The 22,267-nt window shown below is 53.7% G+C and overlaps 7 protein-coding genes across 7 annotated transcripts; 1 reads left to right on the forward strand and 6 right to left on the reverse strand.

Annotated features, from left to right (window-relative positions):
* Positions 1 to 1,956: 1,956 nt before the first annotated feature.
* On the reverse strand, positions 1,957 to 4,466 carry P884DRAFT_29905 (uncharacterized protein). Its single transcript, XM_069444667.1, has 5 exons — positions 4,314 to 4,466; positions 4,147 to 4,227; positions 3,400 to 4,046; positions 3,244 to 3,333; positions 1,957 to 3,156 (listed from the first exon to the last, which is right to left on the reverse strand). The coding sequence occupies exons 1-5, from the start codon at positions 4,361 to 4,363 to the stop codon at positions 2,069 to 2,071; spliced, it is 1,956 nt and encodes a 651-aa protein (XP_069296678.1). The 5' UTR covers positions 4,364 to 4,466; the 3' UTR covers positions 1,957 to 2,068.
* A 6,352-nt stretch (positions 4,467 to 10,818) lies between these two features.
* Positions 10,819 to 12,584, reverse strand: P884DRAFT_270348 (cyclin-domain-containing protein; the record flags this gene model as incomplete). The annotated part of the gene is made up of 2 exons (XM_069442338.1): positions 10,819 to 10,989; positions 11,094 to 12,584. The coding sequence occupies 2 exons, from the start codon at positions 12,582 to 12,584 to the stop codon at positions 10,819 to 10,821; spliced, it is 1,662 nt and encodes a 553-aa protein (XP_069296679.1).
* Positions 12,585 to 13,138: 554 nt separating this feature from the next.
* P884DRAFT_260511 (uncharacterized protein) lies at positions 13,139 to 13,856 on the forward strand. The gene has a single exon (XM_069441460.1). The coding sequence runs from the start codon at positions 13,536 to 13,538 to the stop codon at positions 13,737 to 13,739; it is 204 nt and encodes a 67-aa protein (XP_069296680.1). The 5' UTR covers positions 13,139 to 13,535; the 3' UTR covers positions 13,740 to 13,856.
* A 2,197-nt stretch (positions 13,857 to 16,053) lies between these two features.
* Positions 16,054 to 16,574, reverse strand: P884DRAFT_270349 (uncharacterized protein; the record flags this gene model as incomplete). The annotated part of the gene is made up of 3 exons (XM_069442339.1): positions 16,054 to 16,219; positions 16,250 to 16,374; positions 16,482 to 16,574. The coding sequence occupies 3 exons, from the start codon at positions 16,572 to 16,574 to the stop codon at positions 16,054 to 16,056; spliced, it is 384 nt and encodes a 127-aa protein (XP_069296681.1).
* A 701-nt stretch (positions 16,575 to 17,275) lies between these two features.
* On the reverse strand, positions 17,276 to 18,813 carry P884DRAFT_244901 (nucleophile aminohydrolase). Its single transcript, XM_069440396.1, has 5 exons — positions 18,681 to 18,813; positions 18,562 to 18,607; positions 18,482 to 18,496; positions 18,149 to 18,424; positions 17,276 to 18,073 (listed from the first exon to the last, which is right to left on the reverse strand). The coding sequence occupies exons 1-5, from the start codon at positions 18,712 to 18,714 to the stop codon at positions 17,755 to 17,757; spliced, it is 690 nt and encodes a 229-aa protein (XP_069296682.1). The 5' UTR covers positions 18,715 to 18,813; the 3' UTR covers positions 17,276 to 17,754.
* Positions 18,814 to 18,946: 133 nt separating this feature from the next.
* P884DRAFT_260514 (ERV/ALR sulfhydryl oxidase domain-containing protein) lies at positions 18,947 to 20,422 on the reverse strand. The gene is made up of 2 exons (XM_069441461.1): positions 19,954 to 20,422; positions 18,947 to 19,848 (listed from the first exon to the last, which is right to left on the reverse strand). The coding sequence occupies exons 1-2, from the start codon at positions 20,214 to 20,216 to the stop codon at positions 19,413 to 19,415; spliced, it is 699 nt and encodes a 232-aa protein (XP_069296683.1). The 5' UTR covers positions 20,217 to 20,422; the 3' UTR covers positions 18,947 to 19,412.
* Positions 20,423 to 21,107: 685 nt separating this feature from the next.
* P884DRAFT_244907 (uncharacterized protein) lies at positions 21,108 to 21,640 on the reverse strand (the record flags this gene model as incomplete). Its single annotated transcript, XM_069440397.1, has 2 exons — positions 21,108 to 21,373; positions 21,526 to 21,640. 2 exons carry the CDS (start codon positions 21,638 to 21,640, stop codon positions 21,108 to 21,110), a joined length of 381 nt encoding a protein of 126 aa, XP_069296684.1.
* Positions 21,641 to 22,267: the final 627 nt, after the last annotated feature.

A 22,267-nucleotide genomic window follows, 5' to 3' on the forward strand; every position in this document is an offset into this window, starting at 1 on the left:
TATATAGACTACTAGTATATATAGGACCTATCACTATAATAATACCAGGTAGACCTACCTAAACATCTAACTAGAAAAAGAGGGGGGGTATATCATAGGCCTAGGCTCTACCTAGGCTAATCAATAATAGGCTATACCCGGTTTTAGACTAGACCTATATATATTTATAAGGCATTTGTAAGGTATATACTTAGGACCTAGTTAGGCTCTAACCTAATGCCTAACTAGGCCTTAACCAAAGTATATATATATACCCTATATTAAGAAAAGGAACCCCCTTTTGATACCTATACTTACTTTCTCCTCTTTCTTTCCTTAAGGTAGTTAAATAAAATATTATACACTTATCTATAGATATTATAAGGCTAGTATATTATACCTCTAACTATTAGATTTATTAGTCTTTTCCCTTCTAAAGTATATATATTAGAAGCTCCTTAATAATATAACTTCCTAGACTAATTTAATAGTTCTAGGCAAGTAGTTAATAATTAAATATATTATAAAAGCTTAGAAAGAGGCTATTATAGCCTAGAATATTAAAGTAGGATAGAGGGTATTAGGGTTATAGCTAGTTTATATAGCTAAACCCCTAATAAGCAGACTTCTATTAGAAAATTCTAATAATATAGCTAATACCAACAAATAGCTAACTTCTATATAGACTCTAGAACCTATTTAATACTCCTAGCCTTTAAAAGGAGCCGTTAATCTATTTTTTAATATACTATAGAGGAGGTTAGACTTATATAGTTAGCTAATCAACCTAGCCACCAAGACTTAGCATCTCTCTATACATAGGCTCCTATTTAGGAAGGTTAAAAAAGCATTCGACTAGAAGGACTTTTAACTAGCCTAGTTACAATAGGAAAACGAAGCTCTAAAGGCATAGTTAGAAGCAGCTCGGCCGTCAAAGAGGAAGAGGGTAGTTACGGATCCGAACGAGCAGTTTGCTACGATTAAACAGATCCACCAGGCCCAGGTTGAAGCCGGCCGTGTAGAGGACCCTGTAGCTAAAGAAAGCGGCTCAGAAAGTGTGGATTCAATGGCTTCCTGTATTGTAGTAGGTTGAACAGACTGTTGTATAGAAGGTTGAAGATAATAGGTGGGTATAGGTGCCAAGGTTTGCCAAGTGTTCCATTGATGGGGTATTCCATTGATGGGGGGTCCGACTTATATTAAGAAATTAGTCGTGGAAGGGCGTGGTGAAGAATGTTCTGAATTTAATTACTGTGGGATCCAATTATATCTAATAGCGGATCGAAGATAGAGTAAGGTGAGAACGAAGATTCCTTAGGCCGTCGTCTCATTTATACGCTATTATATAAAACAGGATCCCGAGAGGGTTGATACTGTAAATGACCACGTCCCAGGGCCATCTTACGAAATCACAATGATCAAGGCATGATCAAGGCATGATCAAGGCATGTAGCTTGGACAAACACACACATGTTGTCCCTAATTGTCTAACAACTAGGATGGGCAATCGCAGCATAAACGGTAGTGTGAATCCATCTTAGACTCTCCGGGGCCTTTTTCTGTCACTTGCCTACACCCAAACGTTTCGCTTCCTAAAACAGTAGCGATGTTTGCTAGACGTCCAATAACTATTCATATCAAAGAGAGCTTACCAACGGAACACGTTTGCCCCCCGCCCCCCACAAAGAAGGCAAGGCGGCCAGAGGTCTGACCTCCATGTTTTATGCTTACATTCAAACAGACTCACAACCACAAGCAAGCAGACTGACTTTGGCTAAGCACGGGACTGACTGATTATGGGCAGCGGCAATTGCCGTCGCGAATATCCTTAGTTATATTCCCAAACGTACTTGGGGCCCGTAGGCAAGAAGTAGAGAAAAATTGAATGATCATCAGTCCGGAGACCTGCGAGGCCGTACCTGACACGGCTACCGTGGCAATCCCAACCGAACCCAACCCTACTCCCTATAATCCGACCCTCCGCCCCCCCCTCCCTTCTTCTTTGAAAACACACTAATAGCAGAGGCGAACCATAAACCGTTTGCTATGGCACAAGATAACACCTCCCTACACCCCACGGCTTTCTAATCTACTGGGCTTCCAGCTTCTTGTTCTCGACCGCCAAATCGGCCTTCTTGTCCTCAGCGTCCAGCAAGCCCGACTGCGCCCGCACCTGCGCCTTTTCCCCCTCGTCCTTCTTGGCATGGTCAAACGTGTACAGGGGCTTGAGCTCGGCCTTGCGCTGCCAAAACACCCACCGCTTGATGAACCACGGCAGGGCCTCGGTCAGCTGGTACTTGCCGAACTTGCGGGTAGGGACGGCAAAGACGTAGTCGAGCTCCTCGAGGGTGCGCTGCTTGGTCTCGGGGACGAAGAAGAAGATCATGAGCAGGGCGACGACGTTGAAGCCGGCGTAGACGCCAAAGGCGCCCACGACGCCCGCCTTCTTGAGCAGGAAGGGGAAGGTTATGCCCAGCACGGAGGCCCAGAACAGGCAGGTGGCGACGGCGAAGCCCATGCCGATCTCTCTGTGCGACAGGGGGAACACCTCCGCGCTGTAGGCGTAGGGGACGGGGCCTTCGCCGGGCGAGTAGAACATGGCGAAGAGGTAGACGAACAGGGCGACGACGGCCGTGCGCTGGGTCGAGCCCTCGGGCAGGAGGGTGGACAGGCCGGCGGCGAGCAGGGTCCAGGCCATGTTGGGGAAGGTGAAGAGCAGCAGGGACCTGCGGCCGAAGGTGTCGATGGTCCAGAAGGCAGGGAAGGCGAAGAGCCAGTTGATCAGGCCGAAGCCGAAGGAGGCGAGCAGGGCCTGGAAATCGCTCGACCCGTTCTCCTTGAAGACGGTGGTCGAGTAGAAGGCGATGATGTTGATGCCGCACATCTGCTGGGCAATCATGACGGTGAAGGCGGCCAGGGTAGCGCGACGCACGCGGGGGACGGTGAACAGCTCGACGAAGCGCTTGAAGTAGCTGCTGCCGTGGAGGAGTTGGAACTCGATCTCGAGCTGAGAGTGGATGTAGAAGATGTCGCGCGCGACCTGGATCGGGTGGTGGCGGAGCTTCGCCATGGACTTCCAGGCCTCCGCATACCGATTCTTTTTCATGTACCAGCGAGGCGACTCCGGGCACAGGTAGATCAGGCAGAGGAGAGGGACAGCGGGGATGAAAGGGGCGCCTGGGCGGATGGATGGCGTGTTAGCAATCTTTGATTAGAAAAAGAGAGAGCCAGAGAAAGAGAACATGGGGGCAGGTCTCATCATACCCAGCATCAGCCGCCAGTTGATTTTGCCCGTGTTCCAGACGGCGAGGTTGATCGCGGTTCCGAGGAAAATGCCGAAGGCAGTCCACATCTCTGAATCGTTCTGGTTAGCGTGACCCGGCGTTTATCAAATATCCCAGCTCAGGAAGAGAAACTCACGCCAAGACATGACAAGGGCACCGCGAATGAGGGCTGGCGAGTTCTCTGCGGCGTAGATGGGCACGGTGGACGCCTTGACGCCCATTCCTATGCCCATGAGAAGCCGGCAAGCCAGTTGCTGCGGCCAAGTATGGCAGAAAGCGGAGCCGATGACGGGCCAGATGCAGAAGTGAGCCGAGATGAAGATGACGCCGCGACGACCAAACAAGTTGTTGATGGGATCGGACAGCCAGCAGCCGAGGAAGGCGCTGCCAATGTAGGGACCGGCGTTCAGGAGGCCGACCAGGATGGTGTCGTGCGTACTGTCGCTACCGATGCCGTAGACGTCCGGGAAGAAGATGTTGGCGCCGTTGGTGCCGGTCTGATCCCATCCCTGGACGGCAGCACCAATCGAGCAGGTGATGATGGTGAGGAAGAGCCTGGCAGGGAGGCGCCACTTGTGTTCGACCTCCTTGCGGAGGGCCTTTTTCTCCTCCTCGGTCAGGGCCTCGTCGCCATCGATGTTTTCAAAGTTCTCGGGGTCCTGGGCCACCAGGGCGCCCTTGCGCAGCAGTTCAATATGCTCCGTTAGGCCCTTCTCCTCGGCGAAAATATGGACCCGGCTCATGAGCTCATCGCGAGGGATGCCTTCTAAGGGATTCTTGATCCTGAACGCGGGGAGGGGGAAGGGGCACGCGTTAGTGAGAAACTGCTACACACACATCGGCTCACCATGGTCTAATTAAATTATCAATCATATAAACTCACCTGGCCTCGAGATTTTCGTTGAGGTTAATATGTTCGGTGTGCGAGAAGCCCTTCTCGAGCGAGGTTCCAGCAACACCCTTGCTGTTGGAGGGCAAAGAGGCCGTCGTGTTAGCCGTGGTCTCGTTCCGAGGACGGGAGGGAAATGGGTCAGAGCAGCCGGCACGTACGGTTGCTCGTTGCCCGGGCGGATGCTATCTGAGCTCCCGCTGTCGGCCATGGCTGCGGGAAAGGAGGCTTCCTCTTCTTCTTTGGCGGGTGAAACGGGCAAGCCCGAGATCTGTGTCGCTTCGCTTGACTCGTCGGGAGAGCGTTCACCGGGGACGCGGGAGAGGAAGATGATGAGACAAGAGACAAGAGGGCAAGAATGACAAGAACCAAGGAGCTGGGCAAAAAATGCTGGGCCCGGCACCCTAGTTATTCCACCTCAATCGGCCGCTGTCGCCATGCATGGCGTTGAGGTGCGGTGCAACCATGCCGCGTGTGGCGTGGGTGTGGCCTGCCCCGTCGACTCGTCAACAACATAGCGAGCTGTGTCTTGCCATAAGGCCGCCCCACCCAAACTCCCCGCAACAGGCAGGAGATGAAAGTGATCGACAGCTCGCCAATGGTGCCGCATAGCCTGGCAGAGGTTCAAATTCGGGGTCCTGACCACTGGGTCCGGGGGCGAATCAAGGTACGCAGTAGTGTACGACCGCACCACATCCCGGCGCGCTAGCGTGCGCCATCGCACCATGCAAGGTTCCTGTGCCGTTCTCCGATAGTCCGGCAGGCAAGCTCGAAAAGTCCGAGCACTGTACGGATTATACTCCACCACCGTTACCCTGCCAGCAGGGTCTGCTGAGGCTGCTCGATATCGTGCACGCGGCTGCGGATCTGTCTCGGCTGTTCTGTGGAGCTCTCTTGATACCTGTTTGAGCTTATTATACGGAGAACAGAGGAGTAATCCGGACGCTAACTCTACTGTGGATAGCGCTAGCTCTGCCGATCGTTAGTGTTGCGTTTGTCTGGACTGGCAAGTCCACCTATGTTGTTGTTGTTGTTTTTTTCTGAGACTAGTTCCAACGGTCGTTTGCATCGCCTATCAGTCTTTTGTTGTTTCGCGCGCCACGATTGCCCGTTCTGCGCACCTTTCAGGAAACCCCGAACCCTTACTAGTACACTTGACGACACGCTAGACTAGTGTAATCCGTACACTAGTGTTGTATCCCACACCGGCACGGCAGAGATTGTTGCCGCGCCGCATTGGCACTCGGTGCCGCACTCTTGGCCTTGGCTTGGCTGACGTCTCAGCAAGCCTGCCGCTCAAACGCTCACGCGAGCTCCAGCGAGCTCCGGGGGTCGCGGGGTCTGGGGTTGCGTGGGGATATCGGTCCGATGAAATCGAGGCTGTTCTCTGGATTGCCGACGTCTGCCACAGCCCAAGGTCGGGGCACATTTACACCTTAGTGGCCGATCGGACGCCGATTATCAAGAGAAAACCCAAGAGGGGCGACAAGGAGAGGAGAAGCCCTTTAGTTCGGGTACGACATACGTACTTTGGTCCGTGCCTGGTTCCTGGTGCTGCATGTTTCGAGAGCGGGCGGTGGGTGGCTCGGAGAAGCCGTTTCGCAAGTTGACAGGAATCCCCCGCCTGGAGACGCCGTTGGCATGCTACAGTGTTCGTACTGAGCTACGTACGGTGTGTTTGTACCCCAGCTCAAACCCCACCACCACCCCAGATATTTTTTTTTCTCTCCAGTGCTGAGTGAGCTCCCCCGGGTCTCTTCCCCGCATTTGGAAAATTCCCCTCTCCGGAGCCGCCCCTCTTGCTCCTCGCCCACAATTTGAGGTGGATTCGGTGAAGAAACGGGCATCGCACTTGCCAAGAACCGATGTTGGGCGGATGCACTAGGGAATCCTCTTCTCCTTCTAGTCACATGCCCGGTAGATTGTCGGGTTTAAGTAAAATCCTTTCCCCAACCTCCCTTTCCATTGGACCTTGTCCTCTCAGCGATGCGAGGAGTTGGGGTTGAGTGGGTCCAATTTCGAGGGATGAACCCCGCACAGCTTTTGAAGGATTTCGATGAGAGACGAGGGTTTGAGTACACTACGGATTACTCTGTGCCAGGCAATTACACCCCCTTTTCATGCGAAGAGCGCGCACGCTCCGCTGCGATCCGGGGTCAACCATGTGATATTGTGCAAAAATGGCCCGCTCCAGATCGACCTTCATGCCAATAGAGTACGGATTACACTAGTGCTGCGTACTACACTACATACTATGGTATGATGGGTAAGTTTGACCCCCTGTCTGGGTATCAACAGGGGGCCTGACAGGCCGGCGCAGGCAAGCGCAGGCAGGCGCAGGCAGGAAAAACTGGTGGCACAAGAGGTTTTCCGAGAGAGCCCTGTCGGTACCTAGGCAGGGGGTTTAACTTTGGCTCCCTACCATAGTAGATGTGAGCCACACACCGACTTGACAGTCGTCGAACGCGACGAGGTCCAGACTCATTGACCGACACGCGACTCCACCATACGGCGAGCGAGCTACCAACTGCCGGACAAGATGAGTTGTGTCCAACGCCTACTTCTCTCAGTACCGCACAGCATCCTGTGTATTAGAGCGTAGATGGTGTGTGTTCACCGACCGACGGTATTGGATGGCAGGAATGTTCTTCGTATCAGGAAACCCGACGGCCTCATCAGGCTCTGCTACCGGTTCACAAATCCCACGCAAAACCAAAGCTTTCAGAATTCAAGTATACTCTGACTCCAGGCGTGGTAGAGTTGCCCAACAGTCACTCGATGGGCTGTGGAGAAAAACAGCCTGTAGAATAACATGATGCTCTGAGATCGGTATCTCGCATGCCAGAACTTGGATTATTCAAGGACTTTAGGTAAGATTTTCAGCGGAGATCTGTTTTACTCGCTCTCATCATGGGGAAAGAGATAGTGTGTACCCTGCTAGTTACCTAGACTAGGTAGGCACCTAGTGGGTTGTTGATATGTCGGGGTTTCCAAAAAAAAAAAAAAAAAAAAAAAAAAAAAAAAAAAAAAAAATTCGAGACATGTCGTAACGTTGAACATACCATGCAAAAAAAAAGCCGCATGCCCCTGTCTGAAGATTGAATTGACGTGTTCCCTCTTAGTACGTTCATGTTCCTAACCAGGACCCAATCTTACTCCTTGCCCTTGCCCTCCACGTCTAACACCTCAACCTCAACCCGATTCCAGAACCTTTTCGATTCCAGGGGTATCCCCCCTCCCGGCTGCGAGTACACTACTATTATGTAATTACTCTGTACACCTTTGCAATTCTAGAGTATGAGCATCTCCACTCTCATGAATTTGTATCTGTCGCGGTGGTGCTGCGTGTCTGGTTCCACACACAACAAAAAGGGAGGGGAGGCCGTACTTGGTAGTGTGCTTGACACTGAACGAGTTTGCTTGCTCAATCATCCCCTAACAGAATACCTATCATTTGACATGGCTACCATGACGCGCTTCCAAGTTCAACAATTTTCTTTTGGGATATACTGGGACTACCTAATTAGCCATTGGGAGCGGAGAAAGCTGGATGAGCTGAGCTAAGACAAATAATCAGGTCACTCTCCCGGGGGCCGTTTCATTGAATGAATACGCAGTAAAAAACGTAAAACCGCGGCCATATCTCCAGGCTCGAGAACGGGAGGCTTCGTAGTATGGAAGACGATGGCCACAGGATGCCACAGATTAACCACATTTTTGTCCTCTCTAGTGCTGGCCTTGGGCAGGGCTCTCTTGACGCCCCCCTGCGCGCGCAAATATTTAGGTACCTTGCCAGAGCGGAAGAAAATCACCTCTGGGACGTTACCTCATTTTCCTTAGTTTTGCGTGATCCCAGCGGGTTCAAGAGCGACACCGCCTTACTAGTAGTAGATAATACTTGGTCAGCTCAGGCCATGGGTCACAGAGTCGTGTGCTTCATCGATTCACCTTCGTGGGCGAGAAGGAGGGAAAGCTAGCTCTATGCCAAGTAATGAAAGTACCTAAAGCTGTGCAGGTAGATATCAGGACCCGCAGTTGGGCTTCCAAGCGCGGGGGTTGCCTTCGAAATTTGTGTTAATTATGCCTAACGAACAGGCAAACGTTATTAGTGCTCGATCCTCCTTACGTAGGTAGGTATCCCACTTCATCTCTTATCTCTTTATTTTATCCTTTTTCTCTTACTAAGCGGAGGAAACCCATCGCTCCAATTCAACATAACATTTGAGTCGGTCTGAACTACATATGTATGGTATAGGATCACCTGATCACCTTGGGGGTGAGGTATGGAAGTCTAAGACTGCTACATATGAGCGAGGACTGACAGTGCTCGGGAGGAGGGCTTGGTAATTACATGTCATGCTGCGCCGTGATCACATACAAGTTTTACTGGGTTATGAAGCGATCTAGTGTCATCAACGTAGATCATTAGTATTGTTACAAGCATTAGTAGCTATTAATCGTTGTCACCAGGTACGTTAGCTAGGTTAGCTCGAGCTTAACCACCCATTGGCAAAAAAGTTTCCCAAGTCATCACGAAGGACTCTGAGCATATTGTGCTTTATTCAGGACAGCCAAATATGGCACGCAGATGAGGCATTGAACTTAGAAAGCGATCGGTTACTATAGAATGAGAATCATACAAAGCCCTTTGTGATTCCGCGCGCCGGGGGGGGAGGGGGGGTGAGGCTGATATTTACGTGTTAATAAAAATATTGTCCTCATTATTAAGCAACTGACCCAATAGGAAGCCAATTAAGCACCTAAACGAGACGACGGCGACACCCAAGTCAGTCTTGCCCGTCATAACCAACCGTGTCGGCATGTCACAACAATGAAGCTCTGGTCCCAAAGGAGATTGGTAGGAGGCCTGTATTGCTGTGATATACCTGACCCAGAACGGGACCAGACACTCAGTGAGAAATCAAGGTCTCATTGCAGGAGGGAGTAATCACGTAAGCATGCAACCATGCCTTCCTTCCTTCCTTCTTTCCGCGTCCCCGCCCCTAAACCCGGAGTCTCTACAAGGTCCCAATTTGAGCTGCTGGTGACCAGACCACACCCCTTCGGTGAACCCCCATGGACACAAAACAATCCGCAACCACGGGTTGTCCGTTACCGGGGGCCAGCTGCCCCTCAGATCCAGCAAGACAAGGCCTGACATATGTATTAATTAAGAGTGTTGCAGGACCGGGCTGACAGAGAGTCGGGTATTATTTCTGACCGCTCAACTGTCAGCAAGATCCACCCAGGTCCATGAGTGTGTTTGGACTAAGTACCTTTCCCAGGCCTCTGGCAGCTGGGAATAATTATCCTTTAACACCACTTCTGATGCTCATACTAAGAAATCTACAAAGTGCCTGCCACAGCGCCCAATCCACCGTGGTCATCTATCTGCATTGCAGTATCTACCATCCAACCGTACTGTACGTAGCAAAGAGCCTTACCGATCCACGCCGCCGTAAGCCGGCTCAAGACAGGAGTATTGTCAAACGCAGCGGTAAGCTCGAGTGAGCATTCGAGAGAGGCTTATAGTAGGTAGCTTAAAGGAACAAAAGGTGTCTTGCTGAACTATCTATAAAGGAGACGGAATGAGTGATATATATAGATAAAGGAAATGGCCTAAGCGTTTGTAAGCGTATTACATATTGTGGCTAATTAGCGCGTAGCTAGTGCCTCAGAAGCTCCCACGCTTCTGACGAGTATCTAGGAGCTCCTACTAAGAGACGTAGTCATACCTAAGGTACCTTTTCCTTTTACAAGTATGAAGTAGTCCGATCTTGAAATTTCAAAAGGGCAAAGAAGAAGAAACTGGAAAGAAATATTTCATTAAACCCGGGGCGACACGCGTGTGGCATCAATTTACCCCCAAGAATAACCGATGCAGAGAGAACTCGGGGCATCAAGTCAGATAAAGCTAGCTCTCGTCAGCGATGAAGCAAGCAATCTCGTAGCAGAACAGGATTGGTCCGAAAGCTCTAACACACTAATTAGTTCGTACGCTTTTAAGGGAACTGGGGCAGCGATGAGCAGCAGCAGCCTCCTGAAGAAAATAACTGGATAACAACTGTGTGTAAAACCGTTCGCCTTCATATTCTCGAGTTAAGGGGCAGGAAGCGAACGAAAACTGTACTCAAGGAGTCAAGTCAGGCGTCGGGGAAGAGGAGCTTTGAAGGCAAGTCGGGCAGCCGCTAGATCGGTAGGCACCCTACGGAGGTAAAAAACATTTGCTCCGTTAATTGCCCGCTAGCATTCCCAGAAACATCATGACATGCTGGAATGCCTACAGGTACCGTAGGCAGTTGATCAAGGTGGGTGGTAGGTACCTAGGTTGGTTGAGAAAGAGGTCCTAACAGCCAACCAGCAGCTAACAGCCGGTTGGCAGAACATAGGTTATCCTGCCGCAGCCCCCCTCCTCCCACCTCTATACCTCCCGTGTCCATCGTCATCTCCCCCGTGCTTCGCTCCCGCATGCTGCATCCGTAGCGTGACTCAAGACCACCGCCTTAATAGAACCCAGGGAAGTATAACGCCCCGCGTCTGCCTGTTCATGCCACGCAGAACCCCCAGATCAAAAGAGACATTAAGAAATCCTGGAGCTTGGGTCATGCCCTTCTCCAACTGATCCCTCCATCATCCCATACCGTCTAAGTCGATCCCCATTCTCCATCATTCACCACCAGGGTGCGACCTCAGCGCGATAACCTCCCGCGCATAAAACTCGACCAGCATGGTGGCATACGCCTCCAAGTCCTCAACCGGCACGGCTAGACGAAAATCGTTAAGGAGCAGGAACTGCAGCTCCAGGTGGTTGAGTTCAGGTAAGGGGAGACCGCCGACCTGCGGATGCGCATGAGGCGTCAGCGCGGTGTTCGGACGTTTATCGACAGGGGTCCAAGCCGCGAAGAGGGAAAGTCCAAAAGAAAAATATTGTTAAAACGTACCTTTGCATACCGCGAGTTGGTGTAAAAGACGTCGGAAAAGAACTTGCTTGCACAGGTTACGCCAGCAATGATGAGGCGATGGATGTTAAAGCTGTCTACCACAAAGTACGTGGCTTGCTGCGCTGCTGTTACTGCTGCTGCGGCCGCGGCCGCGGATGAAGCACCTGCAGGGTCCGCCGCCGGTGATGTCTTTTTCCCCGCCGCGCTAGGGCTGTCGTCTCCGTCCGTCGAGTCCGCCAGATCCGAGTCGGTCTCGGTCGCGTCGCTCGAATCATCGCTTTCGGCCTCGTCACCGTCACCAATGCTCTCGTCATCATCCGGGTCGCGCATAACTGTGTCCTTCTCGGCGTCCGTGGGTACTGGTGGTCGTTGCGGTTGCGACTGCGCTTGCTGTGCCTCAAGCTGTGCGCGCCGCGCCTCCTCGCTCTTCATAACCATGTCGTTCACGCGCTCCGTCATGCGGTCAAAGTACACTAGCAGGCTGAGGAAGACCTCGTACGTGGTCGGGCAGTACTTGTGGATGCGGGTGAGGTAGCTTAGAATGGTAATGGCAGGTACATTTTTGCCGTGGAATGCCAGGACACTGCTGCTGAGCGGGCTCATGCTGCTGTCGCCGGAACCTTCCTCGCCCCGCGCTTGTGCCTGGGCTTGTCGCAGGTGGTGTGCGTTGCGGTTAAGGGCGTCGTGCTGGAGATCGTTGGTCGTCGTGATCTTGGTGAGCAGCGCGGCGACCATCTCGATGATATCGCCGATGGGCATTCCGCTAATCTCGTATTTCATCTGTTGTAGTGGGGGTTCGTTGACGACTCCTGGCCCCGTGCCGGTGAGCAGGTTTGCCTTTGCCAGACTTTGGATGTGTGCGAGGTCGCGGACTCGGATCGTTGTTTGGGTTGGTATCGGGGATTCGGGTGGGTCGTCAAGGTGAGGAGGGATAGATAAGGTGCCGGCAGCCTGAAGATGGGTAGAGTCCCACTGCGGTCCGCTATCGGAATCGGGGGAAGGAATAGCCCTCGAGGGCGGCGGTATTACCGTCGTGGTGGTACTCGCTGACGATGCGCCTGAGTCTGACGCGGGATGAGAAAACGCCCGGGCAGGATTCTGAGCGCCGCCATCTCTAGAGATTCCGTCGCGTGGCTGGTTGCCGCTAGATGATGGCTGTGAAGACGAGGACGAGGACGGCGGCGAGGGCAGTCGCGCCTTGTTGACGGTAGGGGGGCGGCTGGGGTTAGGCTGTTTCGATGGAGTCTTTTCTTGTGTTTGCTCGTCCCAGAGCCGCCGACTGGGCGTCTGATTCTGCGCAGCGGTCACACATGTCGATGTCCGCCGAGGGCTCGCGGTCGTTGGGCGTGGCGTGTGGTGGGACGGAACATCCCTGTCGCGGGATCTGCTGGCTGATCGGCTCTGGTAATGGATGTCGTGCGAATGTCCTCCGATCATACCATGAAAGCGCGATTGCGAATCAGCGAAAACATCGCCTATGATGGCAGCCATGCTGTCGCCGCCGTCTGGTGGTGTTCGGCGGTTGTCGTCGGCCGAGGGAAGGGATGATGAGGTGATGTTATCGGGCGGCGGCGGGCGGAACCCAGGGACTACCGGGGGGAGGAGAGTGGCTGTGTTTGCAGATAGCGGAGAATTAGCACGGGCTATCGTTTTAACGCCAGTTAGTTTGGTAATTTTCTGGGCCTCAGGCGAGAAAACAGACCCGGGACTTGCCGAGGCGCTCAGCGACACAAAAATTCGGAGAAGGGAACCAAAGTGCAACAAGAAAAAGATGATGGATTGGGAATGCAAGAGCGCAGACGACACCCTGCGCATATGCAGAACGTGACATGGGGCCGAGCAAGGAGCAAAAAGCGTTAGGCAAAGCGGCAGCTTTTAGCTGCGAGCGGTAGCTGCGAGCGGTAGCTGCGAGCGGTGGATGCAAGCGGCGTGCCCACAATCAACCACTCGGGTGGGTTGTAGATCGTCGAGTGACATGCCCCAGCGCTAGCCACCCGACGCAGCGCAGTCGCAGTACGTGTCTTTGCCCGTCGAGCAGGCAAGCGCATGGAATGAAGCCGGGCCCAGAGTGCGAGCGCCACCGGTAAACAGAACAAAAACCGGTCTCGTGGGGGCCGACGGCGTCACAAGGGGTTGGGCTGAACGAGACACGATGACTAGTGAGGGAAATGGCAGGTGCTCACCCAAGATCTAATGCTGCTCATTCGAAGTGCCAGGCTTGGTGTCAAGCGAATTTGATGCGGAACGGCCAAAACGGTTGCTCGAGAGGAAAAAGCGTTCAGGAAGCGGACTAGCGGAACCTGAAACAGAAAATGAAGCGGATGGAACGCGGTCGGATGGATGGGCGCGTAATCCTCAGATGCGAGCCAGAAAAGATATGAAAGGTAATCGTCTTTTTTAAAAGAGCTGGTGGTCGGGAGCAGAAGGTTTCTCTACTCGAGTATGCATTTGACGGCCCTGTGGCGAGGCCAGAAAGGAGATCAGAGGTGGCACCGGGCGGATGGCGGGATAGTTGAATCAACACAGGAGGGAGCAAGAGCGGATGGAGCAATGCCAAGAAGCGGCCAGAGCAAGAGGCTGGAGGTTGAGACAGGGAGACGACGCTGGAGGCCGGTAACACGCAGTCAAAATCTGGACGGCGTGTAAAACTTGACGTGTTCAGCCCCAGACGGTCCCAGAGGGCAGCCAAAAGGAAGCAAAAGAAAATGAAACGACGCTGAAATCGAGGAGCCAGAGGTCGAGGTCAGGAAGAAATACATGTATCACGAATGGGGGTTCTGGGGCTGCAGGTGGGCGGAGTTCAAGGTCTCGTGCGATAACGTCTGGTGAGCCTATCGAGTCCGCAGGAGCGCAGCTGCACAGATGACGACGGTGGCCCGGGATCGCGTTCTCAAGTGTTCCAGTTCCGCCACGTGTGGGTTATCTTCGCTCTCCAGACAGCTTCGGAGTGGCCAAAGCGAATTTGGTGGGCCGGGGCCCTGGAAGGAGCCGCGATGGACCTGGGAACTTGCCACTCGCCGTCGAGCTCCCCAGGTGGCCCATGTAAAGAAGAACGCTACGGAGCAATAAGCACCCTAGCAAGTACTGTATGTACATACCTAACCTTCACCACGCAAAGCAGTGTCCCCCTATACATGCGTGGGGAGTCTATCATAAACGGCCTGCTAGGCTTCGCCGCACACACAGTGTTTGCGTTCACACCGTCGCCTGCGAGAACGGCAGATGTGCCTCGACGTATCTCCGCAATAATCTGGTAACGGCCGGCGGAACAACCTAGTCAGGCCGCCCACATAGTCGATCAAGCCAGTTCGGGCTCTTGTCTGCAGTGGACTGATACAGAAAGCGGACTCTTGATCTGGGAAGGCAGACCCACTGCAACCAGCCGTTGCTTCTCTCCCGTCACCCTGCTAGTTACTCCACCCTTCAGCTTGGTGGGGCCCAGCCGCTGCACTAGCATCCCGCAGCTGTCTCGCCTGGCGCTCCAAACCACTCCATGACATCCCACATCCCGACTCGATTATTCCGTATACTGGCGATGATTAATCGGCACATGTACTGGAACGAGGTTGCGACTACACCACTTCAGGGGCTAGTATCTACGCTCCTTCTCAGCCTCGTAGGGCTGCGGAAGAGAATTGGTGAGGTTCAAACCCGGGAAAAAAAAACGCGAAAGGCATGTTTGCTTGCTGCCTTGCGATGGTGTCCTCTGATCATCGTCATTCCTCGCATGCGAGGCATCTTCTCACGTCATGCGAAGAATCTCGCGTGGCCCGGTTTGGGAGCGGCCCTGGAGCAGCACCCTGGATGTGCGGTAATTAGCGACCAGGCTGCCCGAATATATTCGAGCCCAACAGTATCGGCCCTCAAGCGTTTTGGGTGCAGCCAATCTGATGGCGCAAGTCGCGCACGGGGAGGGCGGTGTTGGCGACAGGAGCGGGGGTTCGTCACTCACCGACAATTCTACCCCTCCTGGTTGAGCCAGATTAGTTAATCTTGATGCAGAATCCAGTGCCTCGGATGCTTCCTTACAAGAACGCTGCGGGCTCACTTTGTTTCCGAGAGATAGGGGATCGAGGTCGCAATCTAGAACAATCGTCGTAAAAGCCCCGAGCCGCTCCGCGGCAGTCTGCCCCCCTTATAATAATTACACGACAACTGGACAGTTGCTCCGGCCGAATGAGGCATAGCGGAGAGAAAGCATTGGGATATGGGTTCCTAGGTATTTTGTAGCACCTCTTCCATTCAAAGGGGACGCCTGGTACTGTACGGAAAGAGTCTGCAGGGTATCAAACCATGGCGTTGAGAGCCTGCACCATCTTCCTCGAGGTGCCTGAACCGCTCAATACCGCAGCCGTCTCACGAGTCAGCTTTGGCGCTCCAAGAACGTGACCTTGGGCTAGTCTTGCTCGTGCGTCAGCTTCTTGTCGTTCATCTTAATCACCCAAGTCGCGCGCCTTCTCCAGAGTCCACTCCCCGGTCGCGCTGGTTTGATAACCACCCATCCCGGTGCTACCAGCAGCCGCAGCATTCAGAGCAGGCGGGCCCGCATGCATGTCCTCAAAACCATCGAGGGTCACTCTGGCGTTTCGAGGAATCGTCCAGCCCGCTGATCATCACGGCCTCGACGCAGCATCAAGCCCGCTCGTAGTACTTCTCGTCCACCAGGGCTAATCATAGCGTCACACTGGATTATCGATAATCAAGGGGAAGGCCGACACGCCGGTGCCCAGGTTGTCTTGGTCGCGGTGCAGGCAAAGTCCTAAGAGTAGAACGTGGAAGAAGTCAGCAAGACCACCATAATCAAAGGTTTGATTTCGTTCTGCTTGCTATCTCCTTCAATCTTTCCTTGATACTCTTCTCTCTGATTCGTCTTGGATAAACGTTCCATCCAAATACACAGCTTGTCCGCCTCGACGGCTGGGTTTCGCTGTAGGTACATCTCTGTTGCGCACATTATTCGTCAGCACTGCGTGCGCGCGGGATCTTCGGGCGTGTTGAGGCTTCGGTCCTGGTTGAGCCAGCAGTAGGAAGAGAAGATGAGAACGCCGCCCAGTTCGTTTTCCTCTCCTGGCTTCTCTAGCTGAAAGGACCGAACCAGCCCTTCTGGCCCGCGGTAGGCGGCCGAACTGCTTGAAGTCGGTATATGTCGAACTCACTTGAGACGACCAGACAAAGCGCTCTTCTCAGTGTCCGCAGCAAGCGCCCCTGCGTAAGCCCTGCGGAGCCGCTTGACGCAATCCGCGCCGCCGACACGCTTATATAGAATCGGACGCAGCTTGTTCTGTAGAACCTCGCGGTACCTTCTGCAAAGGTATGCTTTGGCACGCCGCGCCGCTAATTCCGTCTCGGAAAGTTGTTGCTGCCTCCTATGGCCTTGTAAACGATGACTTCCGACTTGCTGTTGCCGCTGAAGATGGCCTGCTCAAGAGCGATGTACCCGTTGGAGCAGAGGATAGTCACGTCCGCGCCGGCTTCAGCCATCTCGCGCGGACATCCGCAATGTTCCCCGGACTGCTGTTTGCACACGGCCATGCACGGCGTCACGACACCCCGACGCCAGGCACGAACACCGGCCGAGGATTGAACTGCTTCAGCCCGAGTTCCCGCTTCCTCCCCCGACGCGAAAGCCTGCGAGGCCAGCCCGAGCCGGCCGGCTGGCGAGGTAGTTTGCGGCCTTTGTTCACCAGGGTTTGCCAGGCGACGGCGGGGTCGTCGGGATTGATTTTGTCGCGGTCGTCTTGGGCAGTCGGCGGTTCGGGGAGGAGGCCATCGCGAGAGCAGGGCATGTCGGAGGACAGAGTGGGTGTCTATGGGTGCGAGAGAGGTCAAATGGGATGGAGCGTGATGGTGTTTATTCCGGATCGGCTATGCAAACATTTGGCTGTAATTACTACAGTGCGCATCAAGCCGAGGTAGTAGTACGTTTGAGGGACAATAAAATAAAGTAAAGGGAGGGCTAGAATGCACTCGGCTAAGGTAGATCACGGAATCGAGCCTTCTACTGAGTGACTGGGAACTTGGTTCTCCTTCATGGCCGGGTACTTTTGAAGCGCAGTCATCAGGGCTCTGCATTTTGGAGGTCGGCGTCGAGGCCGCCGAGATCCATGCAAAGCATGGTAATGCGATCCCACATCAGCCACAGTCCTGCGTCGTCCCTTTCGGCAGCAAACTGGTCCAAAAGACGCCAAGGAAATCAGGATCTCTAATTAGTCTCGAGGAGGGCGCAGAAGCGAGTTCGAGAGAGAAAGGCGCTATAGAGTAGCATGGATTTCTCCAAAATTGTGGCAGATTCACTTTGTCTCATAGACCGATGATTTCCATGGTGGAGGGTTCCAGTCCCAGCAAGGCCCCTCTTCCTTCACGCAGACCATACGAGTCGCAGGCAGCCTTCAAGTGGCCGGTACGATACACTGCTTGATGATGTCAACCGCGCGCAGGCATCCGCCTGTTCTGTATATTGAACAGCCTCTTCTCCAGCCGGGGCTTCACTTTGAAAGGCCCTCTCACTTTGATCAGAGCAGTTTCACGATTCCCATGCTCCTAGGAGATGGGCATGACGCGCTGACCCAAACGGAAATGATATTGTTGTACAGAGCCCAGTCACTCCGGATCTGGACTCGTCATGCTCATAACCCCAAAACACCGAGACCCACCCGATTTCTCACTGATGCCGTACCTTGTAGTCGGTGTCCGGCAAGTAGAGGTGCCTGTCAGCACCTTTGGCGGTCAGGACAACCATGCGGATGACACCGCCGGAGCTGCCGTCCCACTTGATAGCCTCCTTGAGCGCTTCCTTGACGAAGCTGACCGCTTCGGCCTCCTCCATGCCTTCACGCCAGTTGGCATCGCAAAAGCCGTAGATGTACGTAGACCCGGACCCGCCGATGGCGTAGGGCTGCTTATGCAGCGACCCGCCCAGCGGGATGCTGTATACCTGCCCGCCGTGCCGCTCGTCCCACCCCGCAATGATGAGGCCGGCTCTGTCGGGAGTCTTGGTCAGCCCCCCGCTCCCGGCCGTGCACATTATTACCCCATGCTACCATGTGAACACTCACGTTAACCGGTCCTTATTGGCGTAGCAAATCTCTTGGAAGATAGCGGCGGCCGTCTGGGTTGTCGGCGGCTTGCCGCTGGTCATTGCGAACAACTCAAGTTGGTACTTCACGATATCGGCGACAGCTTGTGTGTCGGCGGCAGACCCGGAGCGGCAGCACCAGATGGTGTCGTGAACCTGGGTCAGCTTGTCGGTTACGCGGTTCGCAATGTAGGCACCTGTTGTTGTGCGCGAGTCGGCTCCGAGGATGACGCCGTCCTTGAAAGTCACTGCCATGCTGCCATCATTGTTAGGGTGGGGGTTGCGGGTCGCTGCGTCGACAGTTGGGACTCACATCGAGGTACCTAGGCTGTGGGGGAAACGGTTAGCAGACGCCCTGAAGGAATAGGTAGGGCTCGGATAAGCATGACTTACTTGACTTCGCCCTTCTTCAACCGATCCATGTCCAGATGGATGCCATCTGCACCGCGCAATGGTTAGTCGCAATCGCGGGACATCGAGGTGGAGCAGCGACCCAACGCCGGGCTGCAAACCTTCACTCAGCGAGCCTGTATTGCCGAATTCCATGTTGGGCGTCTGTGGGTATCTTGGGGTTGTGACGACAATTCGGGACGAATGTTTCCGTGGTTCGCAAGTCTCAAGCGGCGGTAGCGTAATCGGAGTGAGAATCGCAGGGTATGGTGGGCGAGCGTTGTTGGCGAGCTTGGAGCTCCAGCTCAAGGCAGCTTCAGACGCGCGTGCGTGCAGCATCATCCAACACTAGGCTGAGGCGTTTCACGTGACTGAGCCCCACTAACACCCGTATCTTATCGCGACTTACTGGGCCAATTAATGTAAAGGTACCAATACTGCAGGAAGCTGGTAAGGTATGTTCTCAAAATGAGAGTAACTCGGAGTAACTCCGGGCTCGAGGTCTTTGGAACCGAAATAGGTCTTATACCTATCTACCTGTTCGATGGTCCGTCTACAGCACGGAGTCCCTCCATTCTGTATCCACGATCCTGCCGAGGCGCTCCTTCATGGGCTAATACCCCTCATTCCCCAACCGGCAAGAGCTTCTCGAGAACAACCTCGCCGGGATAACTTCTGGGTTTCCCAAGACCGTCTTGGCCCCAATTGATGCTCTAGGTAGGAAATGCCAATGCCAAACAATGCCAGATTCAAAGCCATCTGAACCGAAAGAACGCCGCAACTCCTCGCCAGGTCTAACTTAAGCCGTCCCCTTGCTCGTTCGTTCGCTACCGAAAACTGGCCGCCCTTCAACCTCAACCACCCCGAGTCAATCCCTCCTCCTTCTCAAGCGTGACACCTTCCCGCCCCTTCAACTCCTCCGTTTTGTCCGCCACCGCCGTGCCCTCCGCACCCTGGTCCTTCTTCCCGGCCTTCGCGTCCTCCTCACCACACCCGCAATCATAAAAGTCGCCAATCTTGCTGCAATCAAACTGTTCCTTCTTGAGCCTCTTGTTGACCTCGTTGTGCACGAAGCACGCCCAGCCGGCGGCGGCGTTCCGGCTGCTCGTCTGCGGCGGGTACTTCTGCAGCAGCTTCCGGAAATGGGCGGCGCAGTCCCCGCAAGGGTACAGCCGCGCGAAGAGCTGGATGTAGGTCTGCAGCGCGAGGCTGTCGTCGGCGGTCGGCTCCTCGGGGAAGCGCGCCATCATCGTGTGGAAGAGCTTCCACGAGGCACGGCCCAGTTCGGCTCTGTGTAGTCGGGAGGAGAAGAGAGTCAATTTAGGCAGAACGGCAAGAAGAAAGCAAAACTCAGAATTAAAAGGGGAAAAAAAAGCGGGTGAGGAATGGGCGTACTTTGCCGTGGCATTCTCGAGTTTCGGCGCGATGGAGCCACCTGTGAGAATGCGCTCAGAGATTCCCGGCGCCGGGTTGCCCTCGCTTGCGACTTTGTTGCTGGTGCTGCTCCCGCTGCTATGGTCTGCATGGCTGAAGGTGTCGTCGGGTCTCGCGACGGGGCCGTACTCGACTCTCGAATCTCTAGTCGACATAAAGTACGTCAATGCCAGAAACACCATAAAGGCAAAAAGGGACAGCGTCAAATGCTGCCGCCGCGCCATGGCTTTCGTCTTGAACGACGGTCTGCACAAGGTACCCGATGCCGTCGTGCTGCGGCGAGGGATCTAATAAAAAAACCGGCCGGCAAGTAATGTGCCCGGGGGAATACTCAATGTAAGACTGCACAAGTGAAAGTGAAGGAACGATTGAACTGAGTACACAAAAATATGGCCTGTTAGAATCGCCGAGGTTTCGGTGGCATGATGAGCGTCGGATGTGCTGCGTTGGTGGTCAGAGCGCAGGGGTAAGCGTCATTCCACAGGGGTTCGGTGGGAGAGCTTCGTTGCTCGTTCCGGCAATCTGAGACGGGGAAGGCCCAGAACCCACATGGCAAAGCAGCACTGCGGGGTCCCTGGTTGCATTGTCCGACTGGGCATCCTAGTAGTTGGATAGTGAAATGTATAATTACAGCCGATACGCACCTTGAGGGCCACATCCACACTTACACTAATTACATGATCAATGGGCAAACAAACGCAGCGGCAAAGTGACCATGGTTAGAGATCAGAGTCCAAAGACGAACGGGGCATGCAATAACATGCTCCAAAGTAGTCAGCTTGAAGTCGTGAATCCCTCCTTGGATGTAGTGTCAAGCCAACATCGCATTCCTGTAACAAGCCATGAACAAGAGGGCTCGATGCTAATCATCTCGGGTATCTCCGCCACCACATTACTGTGAAATATCGTTTTTCGGTCCCCAAAGTATTCCAATTGCAGGCGACCATCGTTTAAACCTGCCTAAGGTGGGTTGGAAACCCGCTAGGCAGGCGCACAAAAAGAATCCGCCCTTTAACTAATACCTGAACCTCCCCACCTCCCCATAAACCCTTTCCCACGTGCCCACCATGTCTATCGCCAACCAAGCCTCCAATCGCACCGGCAGCCTGCCTTCCTCAGTCGACAAGCCCGCAGACGGCGGCATTCCCGGCTCCGGAAACCGCCTCCAGGGGGTCGCTAACACCCTCCGGCGCGGGTACGTAGCGGCCCTTGTCGTCCTTGCCCTCCCTCTCGACGCGGTTGATGCCCTCGTGCGAGACGTGGTCGCCGACGGGCCGGCAGAGCCCGTCCTGCCCGATCTGGTCTGCGACGACGTCGTTGGCCGAGTCCTGGAGGGCGTCGACCCGGGACACGTTTGTCACCTTGGTCTTGCCGAGGTCATCTAGGACAATCCCCCAGTTAACAGCCGCTTGCGCAGCGTAGTGCACGAGAGACAAAATAACAAAGGCGACAAGGAAGGGAGGGAGGAAAAGCGTGCGTAATGCACTACGTCCAGGGGGAGGGAGACCATCTGATTTTTAATCAATCACGTACTGCGCGTGGTGTAGCTCGCCTTATTGTCGCGGGTGAAATAGCGGAGGTAGAGGTCCTCTAGCCATGGTACCCAGGCGTCGTACTGCTTGTTGTACTGATCTCTAGCCCAGTCCATGTTTTTTTCTCGTTGGCTTGTGCTGGAGATGATACTGAGCTAGCTGGGCAAAAGTTAATTAATCAAATTGCAGGAGATACTGCTGTCCCACGTCAATTGCCGGCAGATTTGGACAAGACCTGATTAGAGACGCTGGATCTCGTTTTCATAGGTAACCAAAGTAAGGCAGATCAATGTAATCAGTCTCGTAGGTGGCCAGGGGCTACACTTATTAATACTCAGCCCTCGAGGTAGTTATGGTGTAGCTGTAGAGATAAGCGAGTGGCGTATTGCCGACGTCATCGTGGAATTGATTCCCAAGATTCTGGCTTAGACTGGGTGGTACTCGGTACTGAGGGGTGCCTTGTCGCCAACCGATCAACACCACTTATGATTTGCTGCCTTAAAACACGCACATATCACTGTTTGTGTGTTAGATCGTGAGTAGACTTCTATCAGGTTTTCCTTAAACTTTCCTTTTTTTGTCTCTCTCATTTCTTGTCTGATGTATATAAAATGATAAGAAGACATGATTAATTATCAATGGGACTGGTATCGCGGTCAAGTGCGGGCGTTAGGCAGCCCGTGAGATCTATAAATCCAAGAGTCGAGATATAATTAATTAATTTTAACTGGAATTCTAGGCCC

The sequence above is a fragment of the Thermothelomyces heterothallicus genome, assembly GCF_042370625.1.
Source record: "Thermothelomyces heterothallicus CBS 202.75 unplaced genomic scaffold P884_scaffold_14, whole genome shotgun sequence".
In the NCBI taxonomy this organism is placed as follows: domain Eukaryota; kingdom Fungi; phylum Ascomycota; class Sordariomycetes; order Sordariales; family Chaetomiaceae; genus Thermothelomyces; species Thermothelomyces heterothallicus.